The 13,869-nt window shown below is 50.9% G+C and overlaps 1 protein-coding gene across 1 annotated transcript in view; it reads right to left on the reverse strand.

The window, feature by feature from the left end:
* Nucleotides 1-958: 958 nt before the first annotated feature.
* Nucleotides 959-13,869, reverse strand: part of LGR6 (leucine rich repeat containing G protein-coupled receptor 6) — a 149,791-nt gene continuing 136,880 nt past the window's right edge. Inside the window, exons 15-18 of the mRNA XM_072844634.1 lie at nucleotides 13,626-13,751; nucleotides 11,347-11,507; nucleotides 5,420-5,500; nucleotides 959-3,505 (exon numbers count right to left, since the gene is read on the reverse strand). Coding sequence (XP_072700735.1) covers nucleotides 2,268-3,505; nucleotides 5,420-5,500; nucleotides 11,347-11,507; nucleotides 13,626-13,751 — 1,606 coding nt within the window. The 3' untranslated portion in view covers nucleotides 959-2,267. The remainder of the gene's footprint in view (nucleotides 3,506-5,419; nucleotides 5,501-11,346; nucleotides 11,508-13,625; nucleotides 13,752-13,869) is intronic.

Genomic DNA, 13,869 nt, shown 5'->3' on the forward strand with positions numbered 1-13,869 from the left:
GTAATGATGCTCATTGTGTCAATGTCAGTGTGGCTTATTTTGGGGTGTCTTATAATTAGGGATTTCCTTATGTAGTTAGGATACATGCTGGGAAATCTGAATTTATGCTGGGGATGTATAATCCAACTTCTGAAGGAATATTTCTGCAAATCTAACTAGATATGAGTCTTTCCCAGTCATGTGCACGTGAGCAGCCCTAAGGAAACAGAACAAAATGGCTCAGTGTTTTTAATGAGCCAAGCATGAGAATTGTTTTTGAGCATCTGTAGGATATCAGAAGTCTGGATCAGGATTCAGGTATTACAACAGGGGTTACTTTTTCATAGTTCCCACCAGACTGCATAGCAGAGCTTTGGATTATGTTTGGAATTTGGGGTTCTCATCCTCTTCTCTAATCTTTGGATCTCATTCCTCTGATTTTCTGCTGATATCTCAGGTTTTTCTTCTTGAGATAAGACTACAGGGCTCATGTGAAGAGAAGGGAAGCAGAGCTAGCCTCTGGCTGGGAGTCTGTCTTTGCATGGGAGACCCTGTTATTGATGTCCCTAAACTTTTATGCAGCAGACTCTGTCCTGCTCATGAACGCAGACGCTAGATGCAGCCGAGCAGCAGACCAGGGGTGCAATCAGGTAGGTCTGGCCCATGGAGAGGGACACTGCTGATGTAATTCTGCTGCATAAAGGCAGGCAGTTTGGCTCTTCCCTCTGAAGAAAAGGGGTGGGGAGGATGGTACCAGCTCATGTGGTCACAATGCAATGTCGCAGTCCTCACTCAGGCAATACAGACAACATCCAAGCAGCAGCAGCCTGGTTTGGCTGAGAGAGGCAGGCAGGCAGCCAGCCACTGAATGAACCAGCAAGGTGCTTTTCACATGCAAGAGGACAGAAGCTAGCCACTGGTCAGCAATGGGGCTCATTTATTATCTCACAAGAATGAACGACTTACACAGCTGCAGTAATGTCAGCAGAACCAAAGCTTTGCCCAGGGCCTGAGCTCTGACCGCGGACTCCCTGCTGCGTTGGGTGGCAGTGGGAGGGTTTGTGATGGAGAGGATGGATTTGGGAGATCCCTGAGCTGCAGGGAGCGAATTTGAGACTGTTCCCAGTGGCCTGTGTCCTCCTGACGCCATCATCCCACAAGGCTGATTTCTGCTCCCTCCTTCTACGTGAGCTGCCCTTAAAATAGGGGAGGGCAAATGCAGCCCCCAAAATGGCTATTCTGTGTGGAGGACATGTACCCAAGAACCAACAGCCTCTTCCCGGAGTGAGGTTTGGGCTCAGTGAGGGAGCCAGACCCTATTTCCAGTGCGCCTGACCAGGACCCAGGTGGCTGTAGGCAGGAGTGCCCCAGGTATGCTGCAGCGTGCGAAGGTGAAGGGAGTGATGAAGGTGGAGGGAGCCCGGTGTTCCCTTGGGTGCCCTGGCCAGGCACTGCTGAGTGACCTCAGGCAAAGCACGTACATTTCTCCAGGGAGGTGTTTGGATTTGGCTGCCTTAGGGTTCAGAGACCCCTTGTTAGACACTGTGGGCCAGACTGAAAGAGGGGCTGAGCATCCCCAGCTCCTGGTATCATCTGAAAGTGGGGGTTCTGCCCAACCCATGAGGCTCCCAGTGAATGAAGCAGAGCCTCCTAAAATGGAGGCGTTCCAAACCTTACGTGCACACATGGATACACTGCTTGTAACCCAATTCCTCTGCTCTTCCAGTTGATGGTGTGGGGCAGACACAAGCCCATTTCCCATTTCCTTGTCTGTGGGACCTGCGGAGGACCCTGGAGACAAGGCCTGAGGTCCCTATGGGTGGCCACATCATCGCAGTCAGCCATTTCCATGTGTTTCTACCACAGAGCAATGGCTTTTGCTTGCTAAGACATCTCTGCCTTGAGAAGACATGCTTGGCTTTGATGCAGGCTCCTCCCAGCTTGTGATGCTGTAGGATGACGAGGAGGATGGTCTCCCAGACCCACCTCCTGAGCTGATGGGGCTCTCTCCCAGGCACTCCCTAGCAGGGGAAACACTCGCACAGGGGGTTTATCTCCTCCCATGGCCAGCTTTGAGTATCTGGAGCTCAATCAGAGCCCTTCCAGGCGAGTGGCAGCTGGCAGAGCGGTGCTGGTTGCCCAGGCAGATATGATGGGGGGTGAGGGTAGACGGGTTGTACTGGTGCTGTACATGGAGCAGCCTGCTGTCACCTTGCTGGCCACCCGGCGCTGGGGCTGGCCCTCAGTGTGTGGTGTGGGGCTGTTTGGCATGGCTACTCAGAGGAGGTTTATAAGTGAGATGTGTAGGGTGGCGTGGGCGGGGAGGGGAAGAAGGCTATCCGGAGGCTGCTGCCAGCCGGATCTCGACTCTCTGAAGCGATCAGCACCTCACTGTCATTGAGGCAGGGACAATGCTCAGAGAAGCCCCTCTCCTTCCCGCTGGTGCCCACCCTTTGCTGGCAGGGCACAAGCGTCATGGAGGGGAAGCTGTAGCTGTCGAGGATGGGGTGCACTCCCAGGGAATCAGGTGCCTCGAATATGTGGTCGATGTCGGAGAAGCTCACCAGAGCCTGCGTGGAGTCATAGGAGCTTTTCTCCATGTCATCGACCTCGCAGGACTGGGGGTAGCTCCCCTTGTCCTGGCCCTTCTGCCTCAGCAGGCGGAGGTCATCTCTGAAGTGGGGGTTGAAGAGCAGGTAGAGCAAGGGGTTCAGGCAGGCAGGCAGGGGCAGGACCACAAGGAGGACAGATTTGATGACCTCTGGGGTGATGAGGAAGAGGTTGAGTGTGGAGGAGAAGGTGAGGAAGGCCACTGGACAGTAGAGGAAGCAGTTGGTGAAGATCAGCCAGGCCACATGCTTGACCATGGCACAGTCCCATACAGCACTGAACTCCCCTTTCAGCAGGTTGCAGTAGAGTCGGATGTAGGTGCCCGTGATAGTCAGGAAGCAGAGCATGTTTGTCATCACCAAGGCCACAGTGAAGCCCAGGGTGGCGGGTTTCCCATCCGGGATGGGATACGGGAGGCAGAGAGGGGATGCTCCATATTCCCCAATGGAGAAGAGAGGCAGAACGGCAGCCACAGAGGACAGCAACAGGCAGCAAAAGGCAGCAGCCTTGACCTTGCCTAAGGAGGGTGACTTTCCATAGCCCCGCACACAGGAGACTGAAATGCTGCACTGCACGGCAGCCAACGTCAGCAGAAAGATGGCAGCTTCGGAGGCAAACACCGACAGGAACCCCGTCACCCTGCAGCCTGCGCCAGTCTCCCATCTGGCACCGTATTTGGCAAACTGGCCGTAGGTCAGGGCATCGACGAGAGCCAGCGTACTGCAGTAAATGCCAGTCAGCATGTTGGCTCCAGCTATGGAGCCGATGATGAACTTAACTGGAGAGAGGTAGCTGGGAGAAGCAAACACAGCCAGAATTACCAGCCCATTGCAGAGCACCGAGACCAGAACGATGACCCAGACTCCCAGGCGGATGATCCAGCTCTCAAACAAGTGATCGCAAGGCTTGAAGGGACCTGGAAGAAAACAAACCCCAAAGTTAAACCCAGAATATACTGCTCGGCTCTAGTGGTGCTGCTTGGAGCAATGGCCAGGTCCCAGCCCTCTCCTGGCCCCACCAGCCCCTTGCCTATTGAATGCTGAGGGCCGCAAAGGAGCATACAACATTGCCCTATTCCTCAGCAGGATGGCAGCAGTGCAGCTCCCCACACTGTCCTGTCCCCACACTGGGGTGCCTCTGGCATGCTGACCGGGGCCTCCTCTTAGATCTTGTCCAGGGCAGAAACGAGGTGTAGGGAGAGGTCATATGTGAAATGTGAGAAATGGCAAACTTATCAGAGCTCCTAAAATGTAAAAAGGCATTGCCACCCCATGACCGTATGCATGGCGAAGCCTTTTTGCTCTCATGTCCCACCTGCCCTATGCTGTTCAATGAGGCAGAATCTGAGCTCCATGTGGGCCTTTGTCCAAAGGAACTCATGACCATAATGCCCCACATTTCTGTGGGACTCCAGACCCACTAACACTCCTGGTGTCAGCCTGGCATTTGGGCCATTCTGCCATTAGCTGCTCCTCTCACATACCCCCCTGGGACCTTGGAGTTAGTGGTGTGGAGATGTGCGAGAGATGGCAGGATGCTGCATCCAGCTCTGACATTGCCAGCCTCTGCCCTTACACTCAAGACCTTGGCTAAGTGGTGTCTTATTGTTTCTGCATGAATGACCCCTGCACAGAGGGGATGGCCAAGATGAGATGAAGTGTTGGAGCAGGAGAGAGACACAGCAGGGGCGGAGGAAGAGAGGGAGGGAGCTGGGGTGGCAGGGAAGGGACAGAGGGGCCTGGGCAAGGAGAACGTGGGAGGATGTCAGGAGAAAGAATGGTGGAGGATGGACATGGGGAGAAGGGGGAGTGAGAAGGAAAGGTCATGGACGGGTAAAAGGGGGACTGGGGGTCAATGCTGTTTGCTAAAAGAAAAAGAAGAGAGCGGGGAGAGACAGTGCAATGAGAGAGTTGCCTCTGGGAGTGATTCACATGTTACAGTGAGGGGCTCAGGGTGGGAGTTCAGCAAAACCAGAAACAGGATGGGCCAAGTTTTAGGTGGTAGAGAGCAAAAGAAATTAGAGGAAACTGAGAAATCTTGCTCAGCTCAAAGGGGGTGGCTTTCGTGGATCTTTGGCTGGCTTTCCTTAGAGAGCCAGCACCTCTGTACCCAGGCAGCAGGGCATGCCCTCTGATAAAATCTTGTTCCTTCTTGTCTCTTTTGCAGAAAACTCAGTGGGAAAAGTGGTGAAAACTCCATCCCTGCCAGTGTCCCACAGCTGCCTGGATGGAGCCAGGCCTCTCCAGCCTCCAGCTGTGCTTGTGTAGGACACCACTGAGCTGTGAACAGGGACAAAATCAGAAGGCAGCTTCCTCGTGTCCCAGCCAGTCTGTATCCACTAGCATGTTTTTGATGGAAGTAAGGAGAAAGTGGCTGGGTGCAGTCCAGCATCTCCCTTCTCTCCCTTTCTCAGGAAACAGAGTAAAGTATCCCTGCAGTTTGCAGTGCTGCAAGTATGATTGGGAGATCAAGGACAAGGTCTTGTCATGCAATATTCTGGGCTGGCTGGGACAAAGCAAGTCTAAGCCTTGCAAGGGAACAGGAACTTCCTGAAAGCCAGAGTCTGACTGCAGGCAGGTTGGTGGAGCTGGTGATACCTGGGACTCCTGATCAGGGATACCATGACCTTGTCCTCTCCTCACAGGAGAGCAGCTACATCCAAGTGGGAGAAGGAAGCTCCTCACTTGTCCCCAGTTTGGCCAAAGCCCAACCATTCAGGCTTCTGATCTGTACATCTGTGAGATACTGCAGGAAGGGTTGTGGGGTCCTGGGGATTTAGAGAAGCTCAGAGGATCCCAGCTGTGTTCAAAGGGTTTCCCTGGCTGCTCACCGGGGCTTGGCGTGCACTGAATAGTGGGGTGCAGCTTTGATTCCTCAAGGTCCAGCTGGAGGTCATCTGCATCTAGGTCATCTGGGGACAAAACAATGAGAAATGATGCTCAGAGAAGGAGCAGAGCCTTCGGGGCTAGCTGGGCCAGAAGCTTTTCCCACTGCCTGTCCTCAAAACAGACCTTCCCAGCCAGTTCCCAGCCCACAGGTTCAAAGTAGCTGCTGGTGTCCGGTTTGTCCCCTGCAGTCACTGCTGTAGAGGGAGAAGGTCTTGTAAACGTTGGTGGGTTGCAATGTGGCCAACCCCTCTGTTTTTAGGTTACTCCCAACATTTGAAGTGTAAGAGCCCCAGATCCCAGAGTTGTGTGACTGCAGATCCCTCATCCCAGCATGCTTTATTAAAAATAAAGAAATACTCTAGCCTATGTGGTTACAGAAAACAAAGCCTTCAAATGCATCTTCTAAATAGAAGCTTTCTGGGCAGGCCTTGTCCAATGTTAGTTCATCAACAAGGACTTTGGAGCTTTGTTCAAAAAGAGCCGTTAGTCTCTACTTGCAGCACAAATTCTTCGTCAGCAACCACTACCACCACCACCAAATGGCTCAGAAGCAAAAAGACAAGAGAACCCAACATTTATTGCTTTATTTGATGTCCTATGATCTCTTGGGACTGTGGTGCCTTGTTTTTAACCCTGGAGGTTCCCAGTCCTGGATTTGCTTAAAGGCAGACTGATTGATTGCCCATGCCTGCAGGCTTTGGATCCATGGGGTTTATGCAACCAGACTGTGCTGCCCTCAGAGCCCAGCCTGCTGGGCCAGAATCTCCATCATGCTGGCAGCTGCACCCTGAGCCAGGCTTGGGCTCTCTGAGGGTCAGGCAGAGACTCCCTGGCTGAAGGAGAAGCTGCTGGAAGAGAATGGGGCTGAGACCTCAGCTGTAGTTTTGATGGTCTGTAGGTGTAGGTCATCACCAAGGAGAATGGCATCCTCTTAATCTAATCCAAGACATGCTTTTCTGCTTTGTTCCTCTTCTCAAACTACCACTGATTCACAATGCTGGGACACAGTGAGGACAGCTGCTGCACCATCCCCACCCATGGCACCAGCACGGCCTTCTGCTCCCAGCAGAGATCTTCGGAGGGTTTTCTGTGGGTGGGAGGAAGGGGAAAGGATGTGTTTTGTGTTTGCCACAGCCCGATAGCCAGGGAGCTGGATCTGTGGTTGTGGGATGAATTCTCCCTTGGATGATATGGACTGATGCTGGTGCCCAGGTGTGCACCTGGCAGCTGAGACACTGGCTAGGAAAGCGAGTTTCCACAGTGCTGAAGGCTAACCTAAGTGGGATTTAGTTGCCTAATCTGCTTAGAAATGGTGCCTCTCATGAGGTCTGCTCCCTGCCTGTGTTTGAAAATACAACTGGGATTATTTGATTAAAGAATGATGACAAATAATGTGCTATCTTTAGTGCCTCCTGACAAGCATTGTGTCTTTCTCGGCTTCAGTGAGCTTTGGAAAAAGAAATGCCATTTTAAAAATCTGTCTGTATAAGAGTTGAAATATTACTGCTGCTTTGGAGTCTGGCAAGAAAACACTCACAGTGGATGGAAAAATATTTCCTCCTTGTATTTTATAGTCTTATAAATCTCCAGTGTCTTTTCCATCCAGTGCGGAGGCTGTGATGTGCAGTCACGATACTCAAATCAATGCAGAGACTTGCACTTTCTGTGCCCCCCTGCCACCCAGCCCATGGTAATGTTAAAGTGTAATCTGCCCCCATCCCTTTTCTCTTCAAAGGGACAGAATACACAAAGGCTGTTTTTAAGCATACGTTAAACATTTGCATGAAGTGAAGGAGCGATCTTTTGTTTTGCCTGGACTACTGAGCTAGCTGTGAATTGCAAAGCAATCCTTGGCCAGCACAGCGGGTTTCAAAGCAGAAAATGTACCTCCCTCTGCTGGAAATCAGTACTTCTCCCAACCTGGGAACTGTAGTGAAAAGAAAATGGCTGTTGTGTTCTAGCAAGGCAGACTGCATTGTTTTTGAAGTAGCCCTTATTTATTTGAATTTTGCTAAGGCGCCTCCACTTTCTGAGGCCTTATGGAAAAAACCCACTTTGCTAGTAGTGCCCTTCCCATGGAAAATGGTTCCCAGCCAGCTGTACCAACATGGAAGTGGGAAGAAGAGGAGGAGAATTGCTGGACAAGGGGTAGAACAAAAAACATTGGGCTGGATGCTCCTTCTCCTTATCTACCTTAGCCAGGGCAGTCCCCACGTGGGGTTTGCAGATAATTGCTCTCTCCCTCAGAGTTAGGGCATGGGTGGCTGCAAGGGGCCTGGGCAGGTGCTTTCTGGGGGACTTGAGTAGCCTTCTTGAATGACAGAAGCAGGAAAAGTGTAGCTCTAAGGACCCTCCAGGTTTGCTGGATGGTTGCAAAAGTTAATTAGTTTTACAAGCTAATGGAGGTGCTGGACTGGGGAAAGCAGTGTCCTATTGTCAAGGATAACCATACAAGTGTGTTCTCTTCTCGCTTTCTATAGCTTTGTTCCATTATTGCAAACATATGCTTGTAAGTAAATACATCCCTTTCTATCCTCAAACCAGTGGTCCGGAAGGGGGGTGCTGGGACTGTGATGGAAGTGCCCCGTGGCAATGGCAGTACTTGCACTTTGCTGATCCTCCCTCTGCAGCCAGTTTTGGGAGGGTGGCAGGAGCTGGGAAGTGTTGGGTGGATGTCCTGTGACAAGCCCCCGAGTCATCTTCGGGCTGCTCCTTGGGGCAGGGGGTATCTGCTAAATGCTGCCAATTATAATCCAAAGAGGCATATCCCAAGCACCAAAAATTTTGGAGACAGGACCTTAAATATCTGTTGTGACAAGGTGACAGAGTGATGAGACATGCGCTAACCACACTCCTTTGGGCCTCAGGTGGCTGTTACTCAGATGTGAATGGACACACTTGGGTGGTGTCCAGGGGGTTCCCGGGCATCTGGGAGGATGGAAAAGAGCTGAGCTGGCCCTGGGGTCCGTGGCACCACGTGCGCTCTGTGGCTGGAGTCAGACGGTCCCTTGGGTGCTGGGCTCGGCTGAGGGATGGGTGCTGGAGGCGGGAGCAGGACACACTGCGGGAGGCAGCATTGCCTGGCTGCTGGAGCAGGGCTGTGCCACTGGGGACACATTTCTTGCCCCTACACGGCTGCCTGGGACAAGTCGCCTTTCACAACTGGGCTATGAGGTTCTGCGGACTTGTTTGTAAAGGGCTTCTCAGTCCCTTGCTGGAAGCACTACGCAAGGCTGAGAGGACATGGCTATCTGGAAGCATGCCCCACCTCTCTCACAAGTTCTCCCACAGCATCCAAGCGCCCTGATGAGCCTGGCTGTACACTGCAGGGACAGAGTCCCGAGTTATTTTCTCTTAACGAGACCACTTTATCTCTTGCATGGAAGGAATATTTGAGAGCTTTTTTTCCTCTTTAATGAGGAAGTGTTACAAGATTCATATAACACAGCTAAATATCACTGGTGGCCATCCAAAAGGAAGCACTGGGAACAGAAATAAAGCAACAATTAATTAAGTCAAATAGCAATATCACAAAACCCTCATCGTCAAGAGTAGACCATGCATTGCTGAATTGTAAGGAGAGTCATCTGCAAAAGCTGCACACAGTAAGGAAGGTTCATGTTTCTCCTCTGTGGTTTGATATTTCAAGACAAACCCAGTGGTTTAACATCTGAAAATGTGAGCCTTTATGAGCTGCTGATAGTCTCATCTGGCATATCTCAGAATCAGTCAGCATTCCTCTCTGGTCCTAATATCTCATGAACACACATATAATCCATGAGGCTGAGACTGGCTTGGAGGCCTGGGAGCCTGTGGTGGGCATTGGTCTGCTGACCAGGAGAGAGTATCCTTTGAGACATCAAATGCTTTGGTGCTCAGCAAGGACAGGTCTGTAAACAGTACTATGGGCCCTGGCCGCAAACCAGGTCTTTTCACAGATGCTGTAATTTGCTGGGCAAACACCCGAACTATATGTTCGAGTGTTTGTTCAGCCTGGAGAAGAGAAGGCTGCGGGGAGACCTTATAGCAGCCTTCAGTACTTAAAGGGGGCCTATAGGAAAGATAGGGACAGACTTTTCAGCAAGGCCTGTTGTGACAGGACAAGGAGCAATGATTTTAAACTAAGGGAGGGCAGATTTAGACTGGATTTAAGGAAGAAATATTTTACAATGAGGGTGATGAAGCACTGGAACAGGTTGCCCAGAGAGGTAGTGGAGGCCCCATCCCTGGAAACATTCAAGGTCAGGTTGGACAGGGCTCTGAGCAACCTGATCTAGTTAAAGATGTCCTTGCTCTTGCAGAGGGGTTGGACTAGATGACCTGTAAAGGTCCCTTCCAATCCAAAGCATTCTATGATTCTATATGCACAAGGACTGTTAAAGTATGGGCTGCATTAATGATGGAACAACTGACCCAGGTGAGAAGAAATTCCTGCAGCAATGACTGTAACATATGGCTCCTCTGTACTGTCTGCCCAGCGTAACCACCAAGTCTACCATGCTTCCAGGAGCCACATCATGCTGGTAGGAATCACACTTGCTAGCCTCTGGCTGGACTTTGCTAAAGTTTATTCTTAATCTGTGAAGGATCAGGGCAGGGCAGATGGCAGGAGCAGGGACGCAGGGCTTGTGACTCACTCGCTGGCTATGTTGTAAAGTGCCTGGGTCATCCTGCCTCCCATCACTGCTGTAACACAGAGAATCTGGGTCAATAGCTGTCTCCAGATCTAGTCCTGCCTGCTTAGGATGCAGGAGGAGATTCTGCAGAGCCCGTGGTTATGGCTGGGTGCATGGTGCTCCCAGGAGCAGATGAGTCAAGTGCTCCCCAGGGACTCAGCCCTCGCCCCATCTCCTACAGGCACACGGCACGATGTAGTTTTCCCTACAGGGCGTTTCAGACTTCGGAAGTGCATGCGGCCTCTGTATTTACACAAACATATAAACAAATGCAGCATCCAAGCTGTGCCCTGAAATGCTATTTCCACTCTCCAGCAGTTACAGAGGAAGTAAAGGGGCTCATGCTTTTCTTCACATTATTCTGAGATTCCCTTGCAAAGGGATCACACCAGCTTTCCGCCTGGAGTTGCTGTTGTGCTGCGAGTCTGTGGGTGCAGGAGGTGTGCTTTGCACACTCTGCTGGCCTCGTGCAACAGATTTCATGGAGGTCTATGCAGAAGTGCATTCTGGACCACAGAATAAATTGACTCTTGAACAGAAAGCGCTTCTCATCTTTAACTGTGGAGCCACTTCTGCCCTGCATAGGCTAGCCCCTGTGCTGAGCTCATCATATTCCCCAAATGTGTCCTTTTGTTCATACCTAACCCTGACCTTTGCTGTAGCATCAGGGTATGTGCACAAAAGCAGCACAGACACAGGTCTCTCTGCCTCCAGCCAGCTGCACATTCCAGTTCTTTGAGTTCATCCTCTTATTCAGATTAATCCTAGGGTCCATCCCTTGTATGTTGTAGCAACAAAGACTGATGTCCTGCCAAAGGCTCTGTACTGCCCAGAAGTCTAATGATCAAGCTCAGAAGCTGTCCCATGTAACCTCAGCCACCTTTCAGTGGCTTAAGTAGCCTCCCTCTATGGTCAGCAAGGCCAAATTAGCATATGTGTCCATGCTGTTGAAGACTGCCAGACCTTTCTGTTAGATTGTGAAGGTTTGGATGCGCCAGATCAGCTCTTTCTCCAATGCAGTGACACTAATTGAAGCCCATTCACAGCAACGGGCCACCAGAGCTGGAGAAGGATTGAGGCAGGTGTAACTCCATGGCTGGTGGTGGGACCACTCCTGCAAATGCAGGATCACATCCTACCTCACAGCATGGCCCTGCCCATGGATTGATCACCATTCAGCCCAGTTTACTTACAGTGATTATCAGCATGACCTGGAAACAATTCCATGGTCCTCTTGTGGGGATCCTCCTCCTCAGGGCTCATGTCTTCTGCCTCCCATTGGTTGGACATCTTGAAGAAGCTGCTGCAGCTTCCATAGGCACAGCACTGGTAGGCATAAGGTACCTCAAGGACTCTGCAAAGGGGGAAAGCACAACTTTTAGGTGCGTGACATCCATGACCTGACTCTCCATTGCTTTGCACTTTTTGCTTAATTCCCATATGTGACAAAAGCCAGTCTATCAGGTGGTGGTTACATTGGAGCAGGACTTTGCTCTGGTGAAGGACTCCATGTAGGAAAGAGTGTAGACCCAAGTCACCCCACGGTGTCTCTGCACTGCCCCACTTTTGGCGCTTAAGACACTGTCTGTCAATAGGATGTTGTCAAGCACCAGGTTTGGAAACTGCACTAAAGTTCCCGGATAATTCCTAAAAACATTTCTGCAGTTCTCCCTAGACTGAATTAGCCTGTCTTTCCCATGCCCTCTGGCAATATGCCATGTGCATGTGGAGTCTTCATTTTTTTACCACAAGGCCATTTTTTGCCAAGGCGAGAAGCTTTCCAAGCGCTTGAGCAAGTGCAAGGTCCCCCTTGCTTGTTGCTGAAGGTCAGAGAGGCACCTCCAAACTCCAGCTCCGTGAGCACGCGTGGCTCACCCCTGCCAGCTCAGGCAGAGAAATCTCAGTCTCTCAAGTGTAGCAAGTTATTTTAATATGTCTGATTTCCACTTGAAAGCAGAATTGTTAGTTGTTAATTATACCATGTGTTACAAGGTTAATTAAACAGCAGCTGAACATCACCTGGATAAAATACCAGGCTATCACTCAGCAGCTGCATTTTCTTCAAAGACAGCAAACTCCTGCTTCTTTGCTGGAAGTCAGGAAGACTGCTTATGAAGGCAAACGAACCTCAGGTTTTCCAGACAATTAAGGTCTTCTGACAAAATCAGTAAATATGGTGAAACTTTATATTCTAAAAATATGCTTTTGTTTTAAGTTCCCAAACATTCCTGGCTGAGCCCTGGGAGGCTATGGAAACTCTGTATACAAGCTTGCTTCCTGTTATAAGCTCCAAATTAAATCCTATTATTGAAAGGTGGTAGGGATGTACAGATCCTCCCAGGATGGCTAAGAACTGTTCTCAGATGATTCCTCCAGACATATGCCCCAAGAATAAGACTACTTAATGGCAGTACCCCAAAATTTAGGAAGGGTTAATGGGACCATTGCCTGGCGTGGTTCAATGAACCACTCCTGCAGACTCAGTCTCTCTAGTACAAATCCAAACCAGCTCCACAGATGTCAATGGAATTAGTTCAGAGGAGGAACGCCCCTGGAAGTGCTAAACTTGACCCGCTCTGCACAAGGGACTGCCATCTTGGGTGTGGAAAGCCCTCCAGAAGCTTCTGGGATCCCCTGCTGTTTGGAAACCAGTCATGCAGCAGATCCCAGCTATGATGAGTCAAAAAAGCCAGAAGAGAAAGCCCTGCAGGCACCGCTGCTGGGGCAGGCCGAAGTGAGAGCTCCACACTTTTCATTGGACCTGAGCTATTAAGCCCAATGTTGGTGCAGTGGCCTGTGACCCCAGCAGTGGGTGTCTAAATTTGAGAAGCTCCAGCCTTGGTAACCCATACTGGGTGAGTGGGAGCATCAGCTCATGCATCCTTGGCTCCAAGGGAACTACCTGGGAGACCCAAGCAAAAGATGGCTTCACCTCAGGGGAATTTGAGTCATCTCGACCATGGGCCTCTCAGCCTGAGGGCAGGTGCCACACTGGAGACCCACCACTAAGGGAGGGTCAGGAGAGCCAGAGCCTGCAGTGTGTCACTGTGTTCTGAGCCTTTTGCAGCCTCGTCTTGCTCAGTTTGACCCCTTCAGGCTCCTCATTAATCCATAGCAGACAAGACACGGCCACACAAACAGAGTTTACTGAAGGAAAGCTGGATGTCATTAGCTAGGACTGGCTTCTGGGAATGTTTTCCACTGAGAGGAGCCCTGAGCTGGGCCTGCTCCATGCTTTCCACTTGTGTGTGTGTTTGGGGTGGGGGTGGCGGGCCCCAGAGTGCATCACCGCTCTCCTGTGGAAGACTTTAAAAGATGAGGCGCATTAGCAGCAGATGAAGCTTCCTCAACCTATTGGCCTGAAAGGATGAAGGAAAGCGTGAGATAAACAAGGAAAGCAGGAGGCTGATTGCTATAAGCAAATACAGGCTGTGCTGAGCGCCAGAAGTGAAAGAGCTAACACCACCAGTACCTCATTTTGGGGAAGCTCTCCTTGGTGAAGGGCTGAGAGAGAGCCGGGTTGCCTTGGAGCTTCAGATGGGTCAGTCCACCCAAACCATCCAGAGGCAGTGTGACCAGCCGGTTATCAGTCAAGTCCCTGATGAAGGGAAAGCAGAGAAGGAGACTGCAGTCAGGGTTTTGCTGCTAAGTGGTATCTCAGCAAAGCAGAGGCTTGGAGAGCCATGCTTCCTGCCTTGATTTCTCCCTCAAATGTG

Source organism: Ciconia boyciana, chromosome 23 (assembly GCF_034638445.1).
Source record: "Ciconia boyciana chromosome 23, ASM3463844v1, whole genome shotgun sequence".
Classification (NCBI taxonomy): Eukaryota; Metazoa; Chordata; class Aves; order Ciconiiformes; family Ciconiidae; genus Ciconia; species Ciconia boyciana.